Below are 25,087 nucleotides of genomic sequence, written 5' to 3' on the forward strand. Positions count from 1 at the left end.
TAAAAGTGACACATTATTAGTGTTTAGAGTAGCACTTGACTCCTAACTTTAATCCCGTTCTCCTTCACCACCTAGGCTAAACCCAAACTGCAAATGTTACATACTACATACTAATTGACACATGGTTTGCATGCCTAATAGTTGCCAGGAAAAGCAAGAAAAAAGAGACATGGCAAAAACAAAACAAAGGCCTGGCCTGAGAGTAAATAATGGTATATTCTATTGAGTGTCAATCGTGGATACATGTCAAAGAACATAGAAGACTTCTCTATAAAATCTATTTATACAGCAAAAATATCTGTATCTCAAGAATAATAATAACTTAAAGCAGAGTATACGGTTTGCAGCACTGTCAGTATGAGCAAAATTAAAGCAGCAAAGGCCGAAACAAATGACCACGGTGTGTCAAAGTATCTGTACTTGAAGCTAGCCCATTGAACATGCCAACTATTCCGGTAATACTGATGAACATCATTGAACAATTTCGACAGATAACACCTATCATAATCAAAAGCCACATCCTTCCCCATATTGTTAATGAAACGAGCAATTTCCCCATCGTTCCCATAGCAATTCTCCATTATGTTTCTGTCACACAAATACTCGACATCCTTGTAACTGTTCACGAGGCAATCGAGGAATGTGGCATAAGTGGTGATCTGTTTCGAGCATGACTTGTGGCACTGCTCATAGGCCACGCAGTTCAACAAGAAAGCGCACATGAAATCGTCGATTGTGATGGATGGCATCTCGATCGCTCCACGCTTGAATTTGACCACCAAGAAGCTTTCGAATTCCTTAACATTGAGCTTGATACCAGCGCGACGAAGCTTAGACACACAATGTATTATGTGCGTTGGTGCACTGTTTCTTCTTTGTGGCTCTGCATAACCCGCTGGTATCACACTTGACCGCAACAAGTCAAGCAAATGCATACCTTCAGGCATTTAAGGGTTAGAAAATGCAGAACTATAGACAAAATAGCAGCAAGTAGTAATGTACTAAAACAAACTATCGACAAAAAAGAACTGTAATATATATGAGCATCAAAAGTAGAAATGTCATGGGATATTAGATCATCCAAATTTCATACCATACCTGTAAGACTATGGAGCTTTTCTATGACAGGGGCAGGCCTCATCATATGGTTGTTGAAGAATTCCAAAGCAAGCAAGGACAAGGATTTCACAGAGTCTTTACGATCTTCGGCCTTGGTTATCAGATCATACAAGTGCTCAAGAACAAAGTAGGGCATTTGGTTCTCAAGTCGAAGAAAATCCCTGACCATAAACGGTAGTATCCAAAACATATTAATGAGTGGATCATCACGCTCAAACCGAACCACATGCCCAACTTTTCGAAACAACTCAATCAAGAAGCAACCATCAACAACCATCATTTCTAGGAACTCATCAGTGCTGAGATGGATGGTCTCAGAGTAACACTCCCTGGCTCTAGCTTCCATTGGCTCTATGGACTTCAAGTAGTGCTGGAGAGTCAACCCTTTGGGCTCTGTTCTTGAAAGCAGAGAGCCCAGGTAGCGCCACTTGTGCTCCTCGATCATTCTGAGGTGGGGCTCCCCGCGGTGGTAGGGGCCGATGGAGACGATGTGGGGCTGGTAAGACTTGCCGTTTATCTCGAGGAGGCTCTGCGGGACTCGGAAGATGCAACAGGAGGCTTTGCCGGCAGCGTTGCTGAGGAGTCGTGGAGGGTCTGCGATCTTCTGATACATGGAAGCTAAGAGATCACTGTTCATTTCCCAGGTGGGGGTGACATGGTTGTGTTCTTCTTGAACTGGATTGGTATCCATGAAAAAACCAGATTGAGTGTTAACTTGAGTTTTCTGTGTTGCTATAGGACACCAAGGGGTTTGAGCGACAGCTAAGACAAGGACCAGGTACCTTGAGGGACAGGTCACTATAAGCGGCTTCAAAGTCCAAGAATCCCTCTGGATGGACCACATCTGTGGGATCCAGATGCACATGGAACTTTTTTCAGAAATGGCAGTGTAACAAGAGCTTTGGGTGGACTCAATTTGAACAGTGGACCATGGGCTGATCCAGAATGCATACCACCATGGGCTTTCAAAAACAAATTGGAGTACTATAGGTCTAACCCCCACTTCCCAGTGCCCATTGAACTAGATAATTATGATGGCACGATTACTACATGCTCCAAGCCCTCCAGTGCTACCCTTGTAGAAATTGAGCCTACGGTGTCAGTAACCCCAGTGGAGGAATTGGGATCCATCCAACCTACCTCGGTCAAAAGGAAACGAAGAGCCAAGAAGGCACAGGAGGAGGTTGATGAGGCCAAACCTACTAGCAAAAGATCCAAAATCATCCACAACCCTGGTCTCCGGCTGTCCACAACGGGCGGGAGAGGAAGAGGGCGTGGGCGAAGAGGGCGAGGGAGAGGAGGAGCGGTACTGGAGACTGAGAGGGACCTTCCCTACTCCACTGCCTCCGCTGTAATAGAAAAGAAGGAGAGCACAACAATGGGTATGGAGGACACAACCCCCCTCCAGGGCTGTGGTAGCTGGCCTAATGCAGCTGCACAGGATCAATGAATTGCATTTCTTGGAACTGTCAAGGATTGGGTAAGTCTTTGACAGTTCAAATTCTTCGGGAGATTACCCACTCCCATAATCCAAACTTCGTTTTCTTATCCGAAACACACAAAAGCAATCACTATGTTGATCGCATCCGGCGACAATTGGGATATTGCAAAGGTTACAATGTGGCACCTGTTAATACTGCGGGGGGCCTAAGTCTGTGGTAGAAGCCTAATTCGGTTGTGGATGTCTTAAACTTCTCAAAAAACTTTATCGATACAAGCATCCTTCTGCCAGGCACTGTTAAGCCGATCCGAGTCACTTGGATGTATGGTCCCCCTTATGGAGCAGACAAGGCATCTTACTGGGAACAATGGTACAATCAGAGTCACAATGATGAGATCCCTTGGTTAGTGATTGGGGACTTAAATGAGCTGATTAATCAACATAAGAGGGAGGGTGGCTCCCCTTGGCAAGCAGGTAGGAGAATGTTTTTGAGAAATTTTGTCTCATCCAACTCACTTTTGGATCCTGGTTTTAAGGGCCAATGTTTTACTTGGGCTAGACAGGAAGATGAGGTGATTATTCTACAAGAACGATTGGACCGAAGTCTAGTGAATGCTTCTTGGCTACTGTCTTGGCCCAACACTTGTCTTACACACCTTACTCGTGTCGGGTCAGATCACTGCCCAATCTTTTTTAACTCGGAACCCACCTTGCCTAGGCATAAAGCTTTTTTTTAAGTTTGAAGCCTCGTGGGTCGATGAAGCAGATTCCTACCAGCTAATCAAAGACAGTTGGAAACCCTGTGACCACATTCCCAGCTTGGTTTAGTGGAGAGCTAATCTGATATCTTGCAGGAAGAACCTTCTAAAATGGAGCAAGAGTAGGTTTCCTCGCTGTAACAGAAGTGAGATTAAGGATTGTCTCCTTGAGCTGGACGAGTTACAATCATCAGCCCCATTCTCTTCGTTGGATAAACAACAGGAATTAACAAACAAGCTGGGAGCCTTATGGTTAAGGGAAGAGAAATTTTGGCACCAGAGATCCAGAATCAGTTGGCTAACCACCGGAGACTCTAATTCTCGGTTTTTCCATCTCTCTACCATAAACCGCCGACAAAGAAACAGGGTGGTAATGATACAGGATGACTCTAATAACTGGGTTACAGGTGAAGCTAAGATAAGGACTGAATTCGAAACTCAATTCCAGAGGAATTTCACTAGCTCTAGATCGAGACCTTGGGGAGATGTGTTTGTGGGTGTCCAATCTGTTATTACTGAGGAGATGAATAGAGGTCTCTTGGCCCCATTTACTCTAGATGAGGTAAAATCCACAGCTTTTCAACTGGGTGCTTTAAAGGCTCCTGGCCCAGATGGCTTTCCAGGGTTATTTTACCAGAAATATTGGAATATTGTGAATGAGATAGTGGGAGGGGCTTCTAGTGATTTCCTTGCTAGGAAGATCCGGGTCCAAAGCATCAACCAAACCCATATTGTACTCATTCCAAAAATTCCAAACCCAGAAAAAACCTCCCAATTTCGGCCTATTAGTCTCTGTAACAATTCCTACAAACTCCTACCAAACCGACTCAAGCTACTGCTGTCCAAGATCTCTCCTAATCAAAATGCTTTTGTCCCGGAAAGGCTAATTCAAGATAACATTATGGTTGCCCATGAAGCTTTTCACTACCTCCGTTTGAAGAGAGAGGGGGATAGTCATGAGGTTGGTATGAAGCTAGACATGAACAAGGCTTATGACAGGGTTGAATGAGATTTTCTCAAGGAAGCCCTCCATTTGTTCGGGTTTGCAGATGATTGGATCAACTAATCATGGATTGTGTTTCCACAGTATCTTTTTCTATTGTCCATAATGGGAACCCAGGTGGTTTTTTCTCCCCTACCTGAGGCCTAAGGCAAGGGGACCCCCTTTCCCCTTACCTTTTTCTAATTGTTAGTGAGGTCCTTTCCTTACGACTAACCAAATCTATCCATAATGGTGTTATTAATGGAGTCAGACTGGCCAGATCTTGCCCAACACTCTCACATCTCTTCTTCGCAGATGATTCTTTGCTTTTCTTGAAAGCTACTCTCCATAATTGTTGGCAGCTATCTTTTATACTCAAGGAATATTGCAGGGCCTCGGGGCAACTGATCAACTTCCAAAAGTCTAGCATCTACTTCTCACCGAACACCCCTGATCAGATGCAGAGATTGATGTGCCTCCTTCTTAATATTGAAGTTACATCCAACTCGGGGAATTATTTAGGTCTCCCCACTTTCTGGGGTAGATCTAAGAGTGAAGCTCTAGCTTTCATAAAGGAGAAAGTGGCAAACAAGATTGATGGGTGGAAAGAGAAAACTCTTTCTCAAGCGGGGAAAGAAATCCTAGTGACATCTGTTGCTATGGCAGTCCCCATGTATCCTATGACTTGTTTCAAATTCCCCAAAGGAATCTGTGATGATATTAATGCTGCTCTAGGAAATTTTTGGTGGGGAACTACTGAGAAAGGCGGTAAGATTCACTGGAAGAGTGGGAGTATTTGGGGAGGCCGAAGGAAGCTGGGGGTATGGGTTTTAGAGACCTGCATCATTTTAGTCTAGCCTTAATTGCTAAGCAAGCTTGGCGTCTCTTCCAGGACCTAGAGTCCCTCTGGGCAAAGGTACTGAAAGCTCGCTATTTCCCCAAGTGTGGCTTCATTGGGGCTACAAAAGGTCATAGAGCTTCCTGGGGCTGGTCGAGTCTGCTAGAAGCCAGGGACTTCATCACCCAAAACTGTAGTTGGCAAGTCATCTCTAGCTCTTCCATTAACATTTGTTAGGATCATTGGCTCCCCTTGGGCCAACCTCCAATCTTGGGTCCTATCCTAACTATGGGTGCAGTCCCTAATGATGCCCCCTCCCTGGTTATGGAGCTTATCGACAGGGACTCTTGCACATGGAAACTTGATAGGATACTGCACCTTGTACGGCCTTCGGAGATTAATAGAATCCTATCTATCCCCATTGAGGTGGGAAAGATCGATTAGTATGGAGTCTAACAAAGAGCGGTGTTTACTCAGTGAAGACGGGCTATCACTACATACATTAGACACTGGCAATCAGCTCTGGATCGAACAGATGCAGCACATCCCATTCCATCGATCCAAAGAGTTGGAAATTGCTGTGGAAGCTTCCTACAATACCAAAAATAAAGCATTTCTTTTGGAGAGCGTTGAATAAAGCAATTCCCACTTTTTTCAATCTCTACTGTAGGAAGCTACTGGGGTCCCCGATTTGTCCAATTTGTGGGAATAGTGAGGAAACTATTGAACACACTATTTTACAATGCCCATGGGTTGACTTAGTCTGGTTTAGCTCCCCCTTGGGTTTAAAAATAGAAAAGCAAAGCATCACTACTCTGGACTGCTGGTTAGCTAATATTGCTGGTACTATCAATAATACAGAGGAGAAGATTTGGGTTCTAACCTTGATCAGTTTCACCTGTTGGGCTATTTGGAAAGCCATATGCAATTTTGTCTACCAGAACAGCCAGCCTTCCCCCAAGATAGTGATTAGCCACAGTACAAATTCGGTAATGGAGTTTATGGAGGCTTCATCTTTACTCAAGTCAAAGCGGAGCAGAGCCCCTCCTCCGACTTGGTCTCTTCCTCCCTTTGGTGTGATGGCGGTGAACTGTGATGCAGCCTGACACGAACCAGATTCGAGTGGCCTGGGGGTGGTAATCAGGGATCATCTAGGAACCGTGAAGGAGGTGGAGCTACATCTTCCCGCTCTAGCTCTGTCAAAATGGCTGAAGCACAAGCTCTCCTTCTGTGTTTGGATTTGGCTGCCGATATGAACCTGAAGAAAATCAAAGTTCAATCAGACTCACTCAACCTCATATCTGATTTAAATTCAACTAGCACTGGGAAGAATTGGAGAACTCATCTGATTTTTGAAGAATTAAAATGGAGAAGGAGCTTCTTCAATCAAATTGATTGGGAATGGATTCCCCGGGAAGCAAATCGTGCGGCTCATGAAGCGTCCTTGCTTGGTAATCGGACGCTGGGTCTTTACAGATGGGTGGACTCGCCACCATCGTCTCTCTCAATGGTACTCAGAAACGATGGATTACCATGTCCTCATGTTGATACTCTGTAATCGGGACTTCTGAAGTTCCCTATTCTTTTGAGCTGTACGGCCTCCTTTCCTCCTCCTGTTTTGGGTAGAGTTGGAGGACCTGGCTTTCTTTTCCTGTACTGGGCCTTATCTGTTGATAGGTCTGTTTGTTGGGCTGTGCCCTCTTAATGAATTTCATGTTTCCAAAAAAAAAAAAAAAAAGACAAGGACCAGGTAGAAATGATTATGTAACTAAAAGTGTACGTTTTATTATATTTTTATTTTTTGAAAAAGAAATTAAACGAATAATATGACACCCCAAGGCCTAAACCTTGGAGTTACACACGAAATGATAAAAATTTCCTTTTTCATTCGGCAGATCAAACGAAACTTAAAGTCTAAATTTTGGGGGTTAACCCATTACTAGTTTCATGGTAAAACCATTCTAGAGAAAGAATGAAAGATTAATTGGGATCCCAAATTTTCATACTCAAAATAAAGGCCTAGTCTGAAAGTAAATAATGATATATTATCGAGTGTAAATTGTGGATACATGTCAAAGAATATCGAATACTTTTCTATAAAATTTATTTATACAACAAAAATATTTTGACCTCAAGAATGATAATAACTTAAAACAGTGTATAAGGTCTGCAGCAAGGTGAATATGAGCAAAATCAACGCAGCAAAAGCTGAAATGAACGACCATGGAGTGTCAAAGTAAGTGTACTTGAAGCGTTCCCATTGAACAGTTCATGCCCATTGAACATGCCAACTATTGCTGAAATACTGATGAACATCATCGAACAATTTCGACAGATAACATCTGTCAATATCAAAAAGCACATCCTTACTCAAATTGTTAATAAAATGAGCAACCTCCTCATCGGTTCCGAAGTAATTCTCGATTATGTCTCTGCCAGCCAAACACTCGACATCCTTGTAAGTATTCACTAGGCAATCCAGCAACATTGCGTAAGTGGTGATGTGTTTGGAGCATGACTTGTGGCATTGCTCATAGGCTACACAGTTCAACAAGAAAGAGCTCATGAAATCGTCTATGGTGATTGGGGGTATTTCAATAACTCCACGCTTGAACTTGATCACCAAGAAGCTTTCGTAATCTTTAGGAGGGTAGAGCTTGATTTCAGCGCGACGAAGCTTTGAAATACCATGTATCATGTGGGTTGGGATTCTATTCATGCGTCTTGCAGGTTCAACATGGTCGGCTGGTATCACACTTGACCGGAGTAAGTCAAGCAAATGCTTACCTAAAATCAACACACATTATACAAAAAAACATGAGTAAAATGTAGTAAAACAAATTATCGAAAAAAATATTGCATCTAAAATCAGTTAAAAACGGAAAGTTCATCACATATTATCGAAATTTCAAACCATGCCTGTAAGACTATGCAGCTTTGCAATGACTTCTTTCGGCCTGTCCATATGGTTGTTGAAGAAGTTTAAAGCAAGCAAGGACAAAGACTTCACAGAGTCTTGACGAAAAAACATGAGTAAATGTAGTAAAATAAAAAATCGGAAAAAAAATATTAACAAATTACCTATAAGTTATTGACAAAAGATGACTTAACAAATATATGCTTTAAAGATTGAATTAAACATATAAGGACTAAATTTTACAAATAAGGACAATCTGCTCTTCACTTGACACATGTCATGAGTTAATTTACTTTTTTACCCTTAACTACTTTTTTTGACTTCTAATGCTTTTATAAGGACTAAATCTTACAAATAAGGACAATCTGCTCTCCACTTGCCACATGCCATGAGTTAATTTATTTTTTTACCCTTAACTACTTTTTTTTTTTTTTGAATCGAATAATTATCTTTATTGAAAGAAGCCTTAAGTCGGCTGATTACAATCTGATTGTAAAACGTCCAGAATGCATTCTGGAACCTTATCAATCCAAACTGATGTATAGTTTTCATCAAAATCTATGCTAGCTAGCCTATGAGCTACTGCATTACAAGTTCTAGGAGCAAAACAAATCTGCACTCCTGGGAAGGACGCCATAGTCATCCTGATATCATCAATAATTGCAGAATAATCAATCAGATCGTACCTTTGGTTTCCTATGTCCAAAGTAGCTTCCAGGCAATCAGACTCTATCACCACAGATTGTACCTTCAAAGATTGTAACAGTTGCAAACCTTCTTTGATTGCTAGGAGCTCTACCTGTTTGGCACTATCCACATGTTGTACTGGCTGTGTAAATGCAGCTTTGAAACCACCATCCCCATCACGCAAGACTCCTCCTAGACCACCTTTCAAATGGTTTGGTAAGAAACTACCATCTACGTACATTTAGTTTCCATCGCTTTTCTGGATCAGGCTTCCATGGTTTCTTTTGCATTTTAACTAGCTTGGCAGCAACATCATGTCGTGCCTTTCTAAACTCATCCAACCAAGAGAAGGAGCTGAACACAATATCAGTAGATGTTTGTGCACAACCATCCCAGAGTTTAGTGTTTCTGTTCTTCCACAATGCCCACAGTATCATAAGCAACTTCTCGAAAGTGTCTTGCTTTAGGTTCATAGCTTGCTCTAGCATCCACTCAATGAAGTTTAGATGTGGCAACAGACTAGCTTGCAGATTGAAAGGAGGAGATGATAAGATTATTTGAGCTGTAGGACACTTAAAAAAAATGTGCGCTCTATCCTCAAATCTTGCAGGACATAATAGGCAATCAGTGTCCCCCGTATAACCCTTCTGGAGTAATTTTTCTTTTGTAGGTAGAAGATTTTGGCATGCACGCCAGATACAAATTTGTACCTTTCCTGGAACATGTGCTCGCCAAATTATTTTCCACAGAACATGATAAGGGTTTCCCTGAGAAGAGGATGTAAGCACATTTCCTAACACCTTCTCTCGTGCAATCCAATAAGCAGACTTAACAGAGAAGAAACCTTTGCGTGCAGGTCTCCAAAAGAAAGTATCCTTAATGTTTCTTCTACTCAATGGAATACAGAGTATTTTTTCAGCAATATCATAAGGGAAAGTACCTCGAATTTTCACTGTGTCCCAAACCCGCGCTCTAGCATCAATAAGATCTGCTACAACTTCCAAATTGGTGTTGGGTGGCTTTTGAATGCGATACTGTGGGCAGTTTGGAATCCATTTATCACACCAAATATTAATGTTATTTCCCTCCCCAACATGCCACTGAATTCCCGCTTTTAGCACTGGTCTGCCTTGTAAAATGCTTCTCCATGAGAAGGATGGAGCGTCACCAAGTTCAGCTTCCCAAAAGGAACAAGATGGAAAGTATCTGGCCTTGAATAATCTAGCAATAAGAGAGTCAGGATGGGAGAGAATTCTCCATCCTTGTTTTGCCAGCATGGCTAAATTATACGCATATATATTTTTGAATCTCATACCTCCTTCATTCTTTGTGAGACAAAGCCTTTCCCAGCTTCTCCATTGAATCTTCTTTTTTCCTTCAGTGCCACCCCAAAAAAAAGAAGCACAAAGCTGGTGAATATCATCAGAGAGACCCTTCGGTAATAAATAACAGTTCATGGCATAAAGAGGCATTGTCTGGGCTACTGCTTTGATCAAAATTTCTTTTCCTGCTGAACTTAGAATTTTTGACTTCCAACTGATAAGCTTTTTTGTCAACTTTTCTTTTGTAAACCCTTAACTACTTTGTTTGACTTCTAATCCCTTTATATTACTTTTTTTTTTTCTAAGAATGATCCTTCATGTTAATTTTTTTTTATATGAAAATAATCCCCTTATGTTACTTTTCAAAAGCAAAAAAAAAAAAAATTCTCTATCTTTTACACGTTCCTAAGAGAGAGAATCTCAGAACTTTTCGTCAAACTTCTTTGCAATAAACGTGTCCTTGGTTCAGTAGCAGCTTCATGTGCAGCAGCAAGAGCAGCAACAATAGCAGTAGCAGTAGCAGGAGCAGGAGCAATAGCAGTAGCAGTTGCAGGAGTAGTAGCAGTAGCAGTAGCACATGGCATTACATTCAATCTTTAATAGATCTTTGGAATTTTTTTTTCATATATGTTCACACTCCAATTTTATATTGTAGAGGTGCCTCAAATTAATTTTTTTGAGCTCTTGAGAAGTTTCTATGTCATTAGGAACTAATGAGTATTGTAGGGATAAATAGTCATGTATGACTGTTTTTATGCAGTGGCATATTCAGCAGTAGCAGATGACATTCTATTGTTGTGATAAATTAAAGATTTTCAAATTTTACAGGAAAAGGTTTAATTTCAGAGATCAACTTGGCCACCACAACCGTAGGTCATGCAATATGGCTATCTGAGCAGTAGCATATTCAACAGTAGCAGTAGCACATGACATTGCATTCAATATTAGTTATTACGTATGAGTACTATATTTTAATGAAGATTATGGTCTTCTGATGTTGGTCTTTGGGTGTACAGAAGATATTTTACTTCTAAAACTTGAATAAAACATCAACTAACCCATACTTACAGCGTTGCAATAAAAGCAATTAATTTCCTAAGAGCTTGAAAATCATAGCCTATGCGGTACGAGAGTACGATAAGATAGCGGGGCAGGAGCGAGTGCTTGAGGACCATCAAACTTCTCCTCACTTGAAGTACTTGAAGAGGACCTTCTTTTACAAGGAATGATAGTCAAGGACCTCTCATTGGGACACAGTCTGGGCTTGGAGAAGAAATTAGCACAATCAGCCACTGATCTCTGATTCGGAAGGTCCAAAATGCAGTTCAACTTGATATCAAGAACCCCTTTCTTGATCAACTTCCTACATTGTGGTCCGACCTGGGTGAACCAGTTTTTGGCCAGTGTCAATTTCGCTAGCTTAGGCAACTAGCAAACTGACTCGGGCACAGCCCCATAGGACTTGTTGTTGGCCAAGTTCAGAAGCTGTATATTGGACAAGCAACCAAATGATAGTTGTATCAGCCCCGTTAACTGGTTGAAGCTCACATCAAACACGGTGGACTGCTTCAAGTTCCCTATTTCCATTGGTAAACACCCTACTTAAAATCCACAACCTTAGAAATTAACCAGATCGAGCTCTAATAACCAGTCCGTCATATAATCCCAAATCTACAGACAATTACCAGAATTTTCGATTCCGATACCAAAAACTCGAACAATCAAGACAGAAATAATGAGAAAAATGAAGATAAGGAAAATTGAAATTACTCCTTGAAGCTCCTTGAGAATGTCTTCTCCAGCGCCATTGACGAACTCTTCTTTAACCTTGTTGATGACATCCTTGATGACACTGATGTAGACAGCACTCCTCGTCACCATTCTCCGATCCTCAGCCCCCGTCCGCCTCTAAATTCCCTCCCGTCAAGAACAAGGTAAACGAATCGGAGATTTCACCTTAAAATTGAGAGGCAAAATCGAGCCCAGGCAATCGACTTATGTCACCATGCAACATTTGAGCTCTGGGTTTTGGGGTTTCTGTATTGGGTGTTGGGTATTGGATTCACTCAATGGCAATGCCCGTAAATTGTGATGAAATTCGAGTACTTTAGTCATTTTCCATTATAATTGGGAGTCAGGCTTACATCATTTGGTTTTTGGGTCTGGGCTCATGTCCTTATTTGTATAAACCTTTTTGAAAGTGGGTTTTCTGTGTTTACATATTTGGTCATGTGCTACTATATAATTTTCTAAAAAATTATTGCATCTAAAATCAGTTAAAAACGGAAAAGTCATCACCTATTACCGAACTTGCAAACCATACCTGTAAGACTATGGAGCTTTTCTATGACAGGGTCAGGCCTCATCATATGGTTGTTGAAGAATTCCAAAGCAAGGAAGGACAAGGATTTCACAGGGTCTTTACGATCTTCTGCCTTGGTTATCAGATCATACAAATGCTCAAGAATAAAGTAGGGCATTTGGTTCTCAAGTCAAAGAAAATCCCTTACCATAAATGGTAGTATCCAAAACATATTAATAAGTGGATCATCATGCTCAAACCGAACCACATGCCCAACTTTTCGAAACAACTCAATCAAGAAGCAACCATCAACAACCATCATTTCTAAGAACTCATTAGTGCTGAGATGGATGGTCTCAGAGTAACACTCCCTGTCTCTAGTTTCCATTGGCTCTATGGACTTCAAGTAGTGCTGGAGAGTCAACCCTTTGGGCTCTGTTCTTGAAAGCAGAGAGCCCTGGTAGTGCCACTTGTGCTCCTCGATCATTCTGAGGTGGGGCTCCCCGCAGTGGTAGGGGCCGATGGAGATGATGTGGGGCTGGTAAGACTTGCCGTTTATCTCGAGGAGGCTCTGCAGGACTCAGAAGATGCAACAGGAGGCTTTGCCGGCAGCGTTGCTGAGGAGTCATGGAGGGTCTGCAATCTTCTGCTACATGGAAGCTAGGCGATCATTGTTCATTTAGGAGATGGGGATGACATGGTTATGTTCTTGTAAGTATATTAGGTTATTTCCATTCAACACATACTCTCCCAAGGTCACTAGGAGATCAAAGTTTCCAAAGGAATAAGAGAGTACTTCTCTCCTACTTTCCCGGTGGTCCAAGAAGATTGAAGGATCAAATCAGAAAGCGAAAATCAAGCTCACTGATCTTAGGTTAAAGGTAGTTTGCATTTCATATCAATTTGCATGCTTCGTGGATCTAAATTGCTATGCTTTTCTTTAAATTGGTTTGGAAATCTTATCTGCATTAAAACGTTTTCAAAACTCATATCAGATAAAGATTATGATTGCATACAGTTAGCATAGATTGATTGCATATCGAAATCAGTTTGAAAAACTTTTCCTTGTTTATCTTATTCTATGGTTAAAGATACTTGATTGAGGGGAGTCTTGTTCCCCTATAAAAGGTTTCGAAACTGGTTTCAGTTTGTGGGGTTTTTGTGTTTTAAAAAGGTTCATCGTGTGTGTTGCATAGTCCTCACAATCTAGTGTCTTCAAAAACACTCTTTGATTGATTATTCAATTTTCTTGTTCACTGCATTTCATCACATACATCCTATCTGAGGTCAGTGAGTCCTTGATACAAGGAACAAAGGGAAAGATTGATCCGGTTAAGCTTACCAGATATTGAGTCATCTGTGTGTGTAGTGTAGGCTTTCCAAATTGTTAACAAGTTAGCTTGTTGCTAGTAAAGTGATTGTGTTTGATATCACTACTTGTAAACTGTATTCTTTCTCTTCAATAGTAGATTTGATTATCGTGTAGGCTGCGTTACAAGCCTCGCAGTGAAGTTTCCTCAGTGGTGAGGTTTACACTGCGTTAGCAAATCTTTGTGTTGTGTGTTCTTGAATCTATTCTTTACAAATCATTCCATCAAGTGTTTTCAATTCTTCTTGAACTAGATTGGTATACATGAAAAAACGAGATTGAAGTTTATGTTGTTTGAGTTGTGATGGAAGATGGAGGAAGCAGCGAATAGAGACTTTAATACAGTGTTACATGAAACGCGTAACGTTGCGGTACGGGTACGCAGTACGTCAGTCTTTAAGGTACGCGGTACACTAAAATATATTAATTAATTATAATTAAAATAAATTACATATAATAAATAAAATTATGGAAAAAAATAATAAATAGTTCACCATACCATAAATAAAAATCTCAACAAAAATTATAAAATAAAAATAAATTGTCATTACTGCTTAAAAATTAATTGAGTTTTTTAATCCAACTAAGAAAAATAATGCTTAAAAATAAATTTTTTTTTTTTCGATGGCAGGATCGGAACCTAATGGGAGGCTTGGCCATCACGCCTGTCTAAGGCCCGGTTTGGGAATTCTTTTAAAACTGCTTTTGATCCTAAAAGCACTTATGAAATTGTTTGAGGTGTTTGGTAAACTATTTAGTGTAAGTACAAGATTTTGTACATGTTATTTGTTGGCATTCCCATACAAAGCTAGTGAAGTATATCATGACAATTCATCACTGAAGAAGTTGGAAAAGGGCCTAATACTGATCTCAAATACGTTACAGGTAAATGCATCTCATGAGTCAGCATATGCATTAATGGGATTGCAATCTGTGTTGCAATCCTTGAGTCAGTCCTAGGTTTTAGGAAGTTTGTTTTTGGAAAGTATCTTTCTATTCTTAAATTTTATTATGCAAAGATTTTTTTCACCAGTTAAAATCGTCCCATTGAAGACCTAATTGATTTAGGTCTGTTTATTTTAATAGGCAATCTTTTGTTAAAAAGATTTTTCCTAATAGGAATCAATTAGGGTTAGACGCATTGATTGTACACGATTCTTTCTCCATATAATTCTGAAAATATGGTCTAGGTTTAGAGAGCTTTTAATTTGCTTTCATATCAATTTGCATGTGATTGATGCATATATTGTGGGTCTAAACTCTCCAATTCAAATAGTGTTTAAGGAAAAGAGTTTAGGAAATCTTATCTGCATTTAGAATTGTTTTGAATACATATCAGATAAAAGATTGTGATTGCATATTGTTTTGAAAAACCTTTCCATGTTTATCTCAATCGGTGTTTAATGTGATTGGATTGAGGGGGAGTCTTTATCTTCTATAAAAGGTTTTGAAACTGCATTATGAGAAGTAGAGTTTTCTGATTGAGAATTTTAATTGTGCTGCATAGTCTGCACTAACTGTTTTACAAAACTCTCATTGTTTGTTTGATTGATTGATCATACTGCTTGTTCACTGCATTCATCACTTGCATATGTGATTGAGATCAGTGAGGCTTCAAGGCAAGATTGAATCTGAAGGCGTGTCCAGATTTCTTCATCTATACAGATTGCTTCATAGTTGTTTAGAATAGGTCTTTTACAGTTGTGAGCAAGTTAGCATTGTTGCTAGTCAATGTGGTTGTGTTGAATACCACTACTTGTCATCTGTAACGATTTGATTCATATTGGATTTGATTCTCGTGTTGGCTACGTTAAAAGCCACGCAGTGAAGTTTCCTCAGTGGAGAGGTTTACACTGCGTCAGCAATTCTTGTGTTCTTTTATTTGTGTTGTTGCTTGTTTGAATAACTGTCATTACTCAAACTCTATCAGTTTTGTTCCATCCGGTAATTACATTTAGAGTCAGCTTTTGACCAGAAGCGATTCTTCAAACCGCGGAAATAGGGAAGCTACAAATCGCAACTTTTGATTTCTGCTTATGCGGGAATGGGGTTGGAATTTCATCTAAACATCCTGATTGGAATTTTTACTCTTATGTTCTCCGAAAACTTGGAAAGGATCTACTTTGTTAAAACTTGGCTTCAATGTTGTACTTGCTTGCGGAGTTCAACTTCTGCTATTGTCTCATATAAACATTTTCACACTTCATAATTTTTTAGTTGTACTCGTTAATGGGGTTGTTCTAGTTGTTTATGCAATTGATTATTTCCTTTTCTTCGTTTCCTGGCTGGTTATCATTATAAAAAGGAGAAAATTCATAAGCTTCTTTTCTAGACCTACAGACAAGTAACTATTGAAGAGTGAAATCATAGAAGATACTTTGTCAAAGACCCATATTTAAGTTGTATATCCGTTATTTTCAACATGCAGCCAATTTAGGCGCTGTATACGTCTTTGTACACTGCCTAATGTAATGTAATGGCCTTAAAACAGAATTATCTTTTTTATTTTTCTTATGGTACCTGACGTATTACAGTTTGGACAATGTGATACCTAGTCAAAAAAATGGACGGGATGGAGTACCAAGTGTTATGGATGACCATTTCTGTGGAAATGTATCGCTTTGAAAACATTTGAGGATTAAGTTTTCAGTTCACAAGTTACCTATGTATGTTCGAACACACACAACATGTAATGAATTCCTGGAGAAGATGAAGCAAAACCTGCAGGCTCCCTAGCTCATTGAAGATGAAGCATTTGAAGATGTGTACAGTTGAGGTGAATCTCAAAATGAGGAGCTATTTTCCATGTGCATTGAGAAACCAAGGCGTCATATTACCATATATTAATGAACCTTGGGATTAAACCATCCGTTGATTAACAGTGAATAAAGGACAACAAGGAGTTCAAAAGACACAACAATTAGTTCTCAGATGAACTCGTATATATATAAAAATCAGGTATATGGATATATAACAACCGCCTATGCATGTTCATCTAGCATAACAAGAGATGGCTGAAAAGAATAAGAGCAAAGTTGTGTGCTCATATGATGATCACAGTGATGCTGAAGAGAGCAAAAACACATTGGATGACTTGACTCTCCCTCTAGAGAAACTTAACCTTGGCCCAGAAAAGAAGATGAAGAAGCTTCTGGTTATTGGTCTTGGAGGCTTGCTTTGTCATAGAGTATACCGCACTGAAAAAATCTACATCCCAAATTATCGCCATCCGGATGCAGCATATGGAAACTACAAGGGTATAAATTGCTTTTATTGTTTTAGGATATGAGATAATTGAGAGAGATTGATGAGAGAATTGTATGTATTCCACTATTGATAATAGGAGCCCTATATATAGGGATTACAAAGTACATATTCTAATGATACAAGGAAAACTATTCCCCGAATAGGACTAGGAATTCTAGAACCTTCTCTCCTATTACAATCATAGAACTAATCCTAGTTTGATAAGGCACACAAATATCAATATCCTTCAACACTCCCCCTTGTGCCGCTCAAACTTGGTGGTGACGCTTCATCCGTTGCCTCGTTAAAAACCTTGCTCGAGTGAAAAACCCTGTGGGACAAAAACAAGCTCGAGGAGGAGAAAAAGAGTACAACACGTCATTCACTCTTTGAGATCGAACATGTAGACATCATGCCTCCCCCTGATGTCGACATCTCCCCCTGATTGCTACAATCATGGGAGTTCGGATAACTTTCTCAATCTGATACTCTTTACATGTTTCTCGAAAGTGGATTTAGGAAACGACTTAGTAAATAAGTCCGCTACATTATCCTCTAATCGGATTTGAGTCACTTCAATCTTTAGAAGTGTATGTTATTGCTGATAATGAAAGAACTTAAGCGATATATGCTTGGTGTTGTCGCCTTTGATTTGTTCGATATAAGCTGCATTATCTTTATATATGCATGTCGGTTCATCTGTGGTAGACTTCAAACCACAAATTCCTCAAATATGTCTAATTACAGACCTTAGCCATATGCATTCACACACGGCTTCATGTAGAGCAATAATCTCTGCATGATTCGAGGAAGTAGCGACAAATGTCTACTTTGTAGACCTCTAAGATATCGCGGTGCTTCCCATGGTAAAGACATAACCTGTTTGGGAGCGACATTTGTGAGGGTCAGAGAGATACCCTGTATCAGTAAAACCCATCAAAACATCACCATCATTTTGACGGAGGGGAGGAGGGTGACGCCGGCCACTCTTGGTAGTGCCGGCACCGACCATCTCGCCGGTCACGGCGGTGGGGACGGCGGCATTATGCCTAATGGGGTCCGATCCCATTCTTCAGTAATTCATTTTCTCACTGTAGGGATAAAACAAGCCCATATCTATCGTACTATTTAAGTATCAAAAGATTGTCTTTACACCATTTTAATGGCATCGCGTTGGCGCAGGGCTACATCTAGCCAATAAGTTCATAACAAATGAGGTATCCAGTCTTGTATTGTGTTAAGTACAATAATGTGCCTATTGCACTTAGGTAAGGCAATTCTGCTAATTAACACATCTTCGTCATCATCCATGGGACGAAACTTATCCCTTTTAGGGTCAAGACTACGGACGACCATGGGAGTGCATCTTAACTTTATCAAAATTCCAAAGCATTCATTGACACGGTATACAAGTTCTAAATCTAGATAAAACCGTGTTCTCCCAAGGTCTTTCATCTCAAACTCGGATTTCAGGTGTTCAGCGGTTTCCCTTAACTCTCAAAGGTTCAAATTATGTTCATCAACATAAACTGCGACAATTGCAAATCCGAAACTTATCATGGAAACGCGTGGGCATAGTTCATCATATCCCTTCCCAATCAAGTAGTCACTTTAGTGAGCGTTTCAACCTCATTGCAAACACGCTCCGTGGTCTAGAGCCACTTGATTTAGGTAAATGAAGTCCATAAGAACCTTCATTATATTTCGTATCTAGATCCCAATAAAGATACGTAGTAACCACATTCGTAAGCTGCATGTTCAGTTATTTAGAAACTACCAAAATGACAAGGTAATGGAGTGCAATGACATCCATTACGAGAGAATATGTCTTCTCGTAGACTATTCTAGGGCGTTTTGTGAGAAGCCTTGCGCCATAAGGCGAGATTACCATCTCTTTTTTCTCATCATGTTATCTAACGAAGACCTATTAATGTCAACAAGTTTTATGTTAGGAGGTGTTGGCATCTCAGGCCCGAAATCCTTCCACTTCGTTAGTGAATCCAATTCAACCTGGATCGCATCTTTCCATTTAGGCCAATCCGTTCTTTGTCGACATTCTTCGACATAGCGAGGTTCGATATCATCATATTCTATAATTCCTTTTGCAACATGATATGCAAAGGCATCATCAATAGCAATAGAATTTCTATCCATCATCTCATGTACACTAGTGTAATTGGAGATCTCCCTATTCTCTAGAATTGGTTCTGACATTGGAGCGTCCCCCAATGATGTCTCTTGGACATAACCATAATCCGAAATATTCTCATGAGATGGATTATTTACATCGATGATTAATAGATTATTTTGTGTCAAACTCGCTTTCTTTCTTGGGAGAGAAACCATCGAATCTTTGGGTCTCCTACGCTCTCTAGTGGAACTCATGGCCTATGACCATTATGCCACCTTGTGGCGTCACCATACCACCATCCATGGTGGTGGTACCGTACCCATCTCTTCTGGGTGGCACCATGTCCTCTTATAAGGATCTCGTCACTTTGCAGAATGTATATGTGATCTCGTCACTTTTAGAGGATCAAGATGAGACATAGTGGGGACAGATCACGACAATTCCTGTCGTTCCTGTTGAACGTTGACGTTCTAATCTCCTCCTAACGACCGGAAGACTGTCTCATCAAAGTGACAATCTGCAAATCTATCGGTAAAGAGATCACCTGTCAGGTGTTCTACATAGCGGACTTATAGTTGGAGATTTATATCCAACACAAATATGCATTCGTTGCAATGACCCATTTTGATGCGCTGTGGCGGCACGATTGGCACATAAACCGCACACTCAAATATGCATAAATACGAGATATTAGACTAGCACTCAGTCACTAGCTGTAATACAAATAAAGGTTGAGTGGCTATGGGTCGTAGACGAATTAGCATAGCTGCATGTGATATTGCATAACCCCAAGCGAAAATATTGGTGCGCATTACCAATGCGGGCTACCATCGTAGTCGTTTAATGGTTGCTTTTCCGCGAGACCATTGGGGTGTGTACATGGGAATATGATGCCTAATATCAATTCCCAATGATATGCAATAGTCATTGAAAATTTTCGATGTAAACTCTCTAGCATTATCAAGTCGAATTGACTGAATGAGATGATCCGGGTAGTGAGCCTGTAGCCATATGATCTGGGCCAGGATTTTATCATAAGCAGCATTACGAGTGGACAATAGCGCGACACGTGACCAGCGTGTCCGCACATCAACCAACACCATAAAACATCTAAGCATTCTGCAAGTTGGTTGAATCGATCCACATAATCCCCTTGGATTCTATGTAAGAATGGAATTATTTTTTTAGTGTCCTTTGCATAGGATGGTCTCGATCCTAAAAAACAGGGTTTACAGAACGAAAGATTGGCCTTATAATCAACCAATGAAGGTTTTGGCTAAGCCACAATGTCACAATTGACTTTGAGAAGTAGAGAGAGGAGCCAAGTCTCTATACATGGCGTCAAAGCCATGATTTTGCCGCGGGGGAATCAATGCGCCGGCTTTGGCCGGCCGGGTACGTGGCGGCGGCGCACCAAGGCGCGGCGGTGGTGCAATGCTCTCTTTGAATCGACTTTTGATTCTTACTTCTCTTCGTTCTGAAGAAGGGATGTTCGTGTGAAGTTTTTAGTATTACGGATCATCATGACCTGGGTGTCCCAAACAGTCATGCCAAAGCCTATATGTATCGGTATCCCAAAGGTCATCTCTTATGATGTCAGTGGACTTATTTACTTGAATAGTGGTTACATATAACCTACTAGAGCGACACATAAGCTTCTCTAATACTCGTTTTCGTCCGTAGTCATTAGAGGTAATGCAAAGGAACTTATGTCCATTCTTACTATGTGTCTCCACATAAAAACCATTGGCTCTTATATCTTTAGAATAATAAAGTTCGAATTAAAGAATCGACACTTTATTAATAATAATAGCCAATGATTACATCAAAGTATCTGGACCAAAATCTAATCCAAAGTAAAAATTAAATTTAGACGAATTGTTATTACTCAATTCTTTTGGTAACTCCAATTAAACATGACCAGGAAAGTAAGAAGAGATGTCGGTGGAGCAAAACTCACTTAAGTACCACTAATCTCAACTAGTTTACTAGACATCATACTTAATTGGGTGAGCCTAGTGAGAAAGAGTTAAGACAATTGTCATTTATTGATTTAAGGCATAATTGCCATTACATAATTCTTGGAAAATAAAAGACTACGAAAAATCTGCGGCATTTTATCTTCATCACTAGATTTAAAGTCTCCTTTAACTCGATGTCATGATCACCGTTGATCAGATACTCCATAAAATACCATGAAGAGGATGCTCTCTTGATTGAGGTGTTTTGACACAATACATATGGTCCCTAGGACCAATGGCATTGGAATAGCATCACCATGGCCAAAAGTGGCGCCATGGTGTCCAACCCTTATACCCTCAACGTCATGACTCCTTTGGTCATGTATTCGCCAATTTTGGTGATTACCTTCTTGAGCAAGTTGATCATATTGTCCATGGCGACTTCTTCTAGCCATTGAACGGTGCTCATGGTAGCCATCTTGAGGCCTACCAAATTCTATATTCACAAATTCGTGGTTGTGCCTTTCAACACAAACCATAGCTTCAATTAGCTGATGGAGATTTGTGATCCGTCCTTTGTTGATTAAGATTTGATAGAATTCAGAGAATCTTAATTCAGTGACAGGGAAGGTAGTTAGGGTTTTCTCAATCAATTGTGCTTCCGAACAATATTCCATAACTATTTCAAAGTTAGAGAAGCAGAGATTATTCCATTGTGCTTCTAAGTTCGGAAGATAGTGAATGTTAACTAAAACGTTCACGAAGCGCTACCCAAAGGTTTCTAGAGCTATCCTTATTCATGTACTCAAACTAGAGTGCCATCTCTATGTGGCGCTTCATCAGGGTAAGTACCCTGGAATTATCTATCTCAGTTTGAGAGTCTTGAGCGGTTCCTTTAAAACAGGGCTCTTAGATTGTAGACAATAAATCAAGGCCAATTAGGTGGAGCTCAACATTATGAGCCCACATGAAATATCTCATGCCCATGGAATTCAATGGAGTAAAATCGAACTCGTTCAAGTTTGACATCCTAAAAAGGAAAGCAAGAACAGATTAGTTTCAGAGTCAATACTTCCACGAAAACTAATATAAGATTTCTGAGCCTTAATGCTACCAAGAAATCGATTTCCAAGAATATTTGGATTAGACCGAAACAATGATGTTTGAATGGTCAAATTTTGACGCTCACGGACACTCTTAGTCCGTAGCTTACGAACGCTCTTAGTCAGTAATATTTTGATGCTTCACAAACGCTCTTAGTTCGTGGTTTACGAACGCTCTTAGTTCGTATAGTGTGAATCCCCACGATTCCGCTTTTATAGAATCGAACCCACGTTACAGAAAGGTGGGATGTAGAAGAAGGGAGGTTGCAAGTCCCCGAAGAAAAAGAAGAAGAAATTAAAGACAGAAAGCAGGAACTTTAATCTTAAATACTTACTTGGATTTGTTTTCTTGTTCTTCTTCTTGGTCTTGATCTTGAACTCGAAGATGATGGCACACGGGTGTGTAGGAGGAGGAGGACTTGCGGCGATGGAGGTGGTGCACGGCCAAGGGTGGTGTGTACGGGTTTTGGGGTTCTAGGGTTTTATGTTGCGCAGCATGATGCTTTGCAGAAAAATTTTGGCTTCTGATTTCAGGGTTAGGGCTCGTGCTGATAATGTGTTTTAGGATATGAGATAATTGAGAGAGAGTGATTAGAGAATTGTATGTATTCCACTATTGATAATAGGAGCCCTATATATAGGGATTACAAAGTACATATTCTAATGATACAAGGAAAACTATTTCGAATAGGACTAGGTGTACATACCTTCAACAATATGGAGGATTTGCTACATCACCAAGCATAAGTAACACCCTCTTAGGGGGGCCCACAAGCCATGGTGGGGCCCAACCGAGACATATATCCCGTAGCCCGACATACAACCTACCCTGTGGTAGTTGGAAGCGGCCAAGACCTCACCGGGAAGCAACATTTTCGGCCTTGCCAATATGCCTCCATAATATGTATTTCTAGACTAGAATGGGACTTCTTGTCCCACATTGAAGAAAATGTAAAGGAAGGAGCCTCCCTTCCCTATAAAAGTGACCCCTCCTCCCACTTAAACTCCATCCCATTACATACTCCACTCATGTAATCAACTTGGGCCGCAAGGCCCAAACACACATAGTACAATATTCAAGTGGATGTAGTTTCCCGCTAAGGCGGGAGACGAACCACTATACATCTTGTCTTCTCTCTTTCTTACTCTCTCTTTTATTTAACGTTAATTAGAGCCTTCGGTTTCTAACATTAACACTAGGAATTTTAGAACTTTCTCAACTATTACAATCATAGAACTAATCCTAGTTTGATAAGACAGACAAATATCAATATCCTTCAACATTTATAACATAAATTCTTTCCCATTACATGTCTCATTTTGTAGTTTGTTTAGTAAGAGCTCGTTTCTGTTTGATCTTGATAACAGTTTACAAGAGGCCTTGCAGTGAAGAATTTAAGTTTTGTCTGGAGAGATTTGAAGTGGGAATATGGTCTTCTGCAAGGGAGGAAGTACTGAGTTTACCATCACCATCATTCTTTGTTGTACAATTCTGAGTTCTCTGTTTGAGTTAACAATGTGTTTAACAGATGGTACTTGGACAATGCCTTGGATTGTGTGATGAAAGGGTTGAGGAGGAAGTTGTTGTTTGCTTGGGTACACACACAATATCTCATGTCATGCACTTTAAATTTTGTAAAGCTTTGCTTCATTGTTTTGACATTGATGTAATATACAATTACAATGTTCTTGACACCTTTAGGATCAAGTGGAGTGTACTGATTCAGGGTTCAAAACCTTGGAGAACCAAAAGAAGCCCATCTTTCTGAAAGAGTTGAAGAAAATATGGGAAAACAAGGGTTTCAAAGCCTCACTTCCATCTTCCATGGGGAAATACTCTTCATTGAACACCTTGTTAATTGATGATAAGGCTTACAAGGCTCTACTAAATCCTGTAATATTATACTTCATTCTCTAGAAACCCATTAAATTGTTGTTAAATTTCTTATAAACATGTGTGTTTATTTATTTAATATTTGTTTATTGTTTCTCTTCAGGCTCACACAGCCATCTTTCCTCCTGAATACAAGGTTGACCAAGTTGATGACAAGGCTTTAGGTAAGCAAAACTAAACAAGGTTGGTTTGTATTTTTAGAAAAGAGTCGTCTGGTTTCATATGTGCTGAAAATTTACTTCAAATGTGTTGTTAGGTCTTAATGGTGAGTTGAGGCTTTACTTGGAGGGACTTGCAGATGCCGATGATGTTACTTCTTATGTTAAAGATCATCCATTTGGACAGCCAGCAATAACAACTACTCACTCTGATTGGGATTTCTATTCAAAGATCCTTACTCATTTCCAGAAAGATTAAGCTACTGCAGAAGCTCATCAATTAATGTTATGGAGCTGGAGAAATTAGAATAAGATTGCTATCATTGGTATTTTCTAGTTTTAAAAAAGGATTAAATACTGCTTACTCCCTATACTTATAGGGTTTGATCGTTTCAGTCCCTGACCTTCGAATTTCACCTAAAAAGTCTCTAAACTCTCAATTTTCTCCTAATTGGTCCCTACCGTCAAGCATCTGTCAAAACCTCTGTTATCTTCCCCTAAAAAGTCTATTATACTCTCAATTACTTTAAAAATATATATATATAAAATCTCTTCCTCTCTTTTTTATTTTATTTTTATTTTTTTTCTTTTTACCTCTTCTTCTTCCAGCTCTCTCGCCTCTTTCTGTTCATCTCTTCATCAAGATGGTTCCAATCCACAGAGCTTCAAGAGGTGAAATAAAAAAATAAAATAAAAGAGAGAAAAAATAAATAAATTAAAAAAAAGTAAGTGAGGGCATAATAGACATTTCGGCAACTTTAACAGAAAATTTTGACGGCAGGGACCAATTGAGAGGAAATTGAGCATTCAAGGACTTTTTAAGTGAAATTCGAAGGTCAGGGACTGAAACGATGAAACC

At 39.9% G+C, this 25,087-nt stretch overlaps 2 protein-coding genes across 4 annotated transcripts; one reads left to right on the top strand and one right to left on the bottom strand.

Moving 5' to 3' along the window:
- Positions 1-197: 197 nt before the first annotated feature.
- LOC133723698 (UPF0481 protein At3g47200-like) lies at positions 198-12,559 on the bottom strand. 3 transcript variants are annotated; one of them, XM_062150576.1, is made up of 3 exons: positions 12,388-12,559; positions 1,099-1,794; positions 198-937 (listed from the first exon to the last, which is right to left on the bottom strand). In XM_062150576.1, the coding sequence occupies exons 1-3, from the start codon at positions 12,542-12,544 to the stop codon at positions 306-308; spliced, it is 1,485 nt and encodes a 494-aa protein (XP_062006560.1). In that variant the 5' UTR covers positions 12,545-12,559; the 3' UTR covers positions 198-305. The 3 variants fall into 3 exon arrangements, with proteins under 3 accessions (XP_062006560.1, XP_062006562.1, XP_062006559.1); XM_062150578.1 differs by lacking the exon at positions 12,388-12,559 and adding an exon at positions 6,022-6,654; XM_062150575.1 differs by lacking the exon at positions 12,388-12,559 and having other exon boundaries at positions 1,099-1,978.
- Positions 12,560-16,745: 4,186 nt separating this feature from the next.
- On the top strand, positions 16,746-24,487 carry LOC133722905 (uncharacterized). Its single transcript, XM_062149761.1, has 6 exons — positions 16,746-16,992; positions 23,564-23,627; positions 23,706-23,772; positions 23,879-24,070; positions 24,174-24,234; positions 24,327-24,487. The coding sequence occupies exons 1-6, from the start codon at positions 16,746-16,748 to the stop codon at positions 24,485-24,487; spliced, it is 792 nt and encodes a 263-aa protein (XP_062005745.1).
- The last annotated feature ends 600 nt before the right edge of the window (positions 24,488-25,087 follow it).

Source organism: Rosa rugosa, chromosome 7, assembly GCF_958449725.1.
Source record: "Rosa rugosa chromosome 7, drRosRugo1.1, whole genome shotgun sequence".
NCBI classification, from domain to species: Eukaryota; Viridiplantae; Streptophyta; class Magnoliopsida; order Rosales; family Rosaceae; genus Rosa; species Rosa rugosa.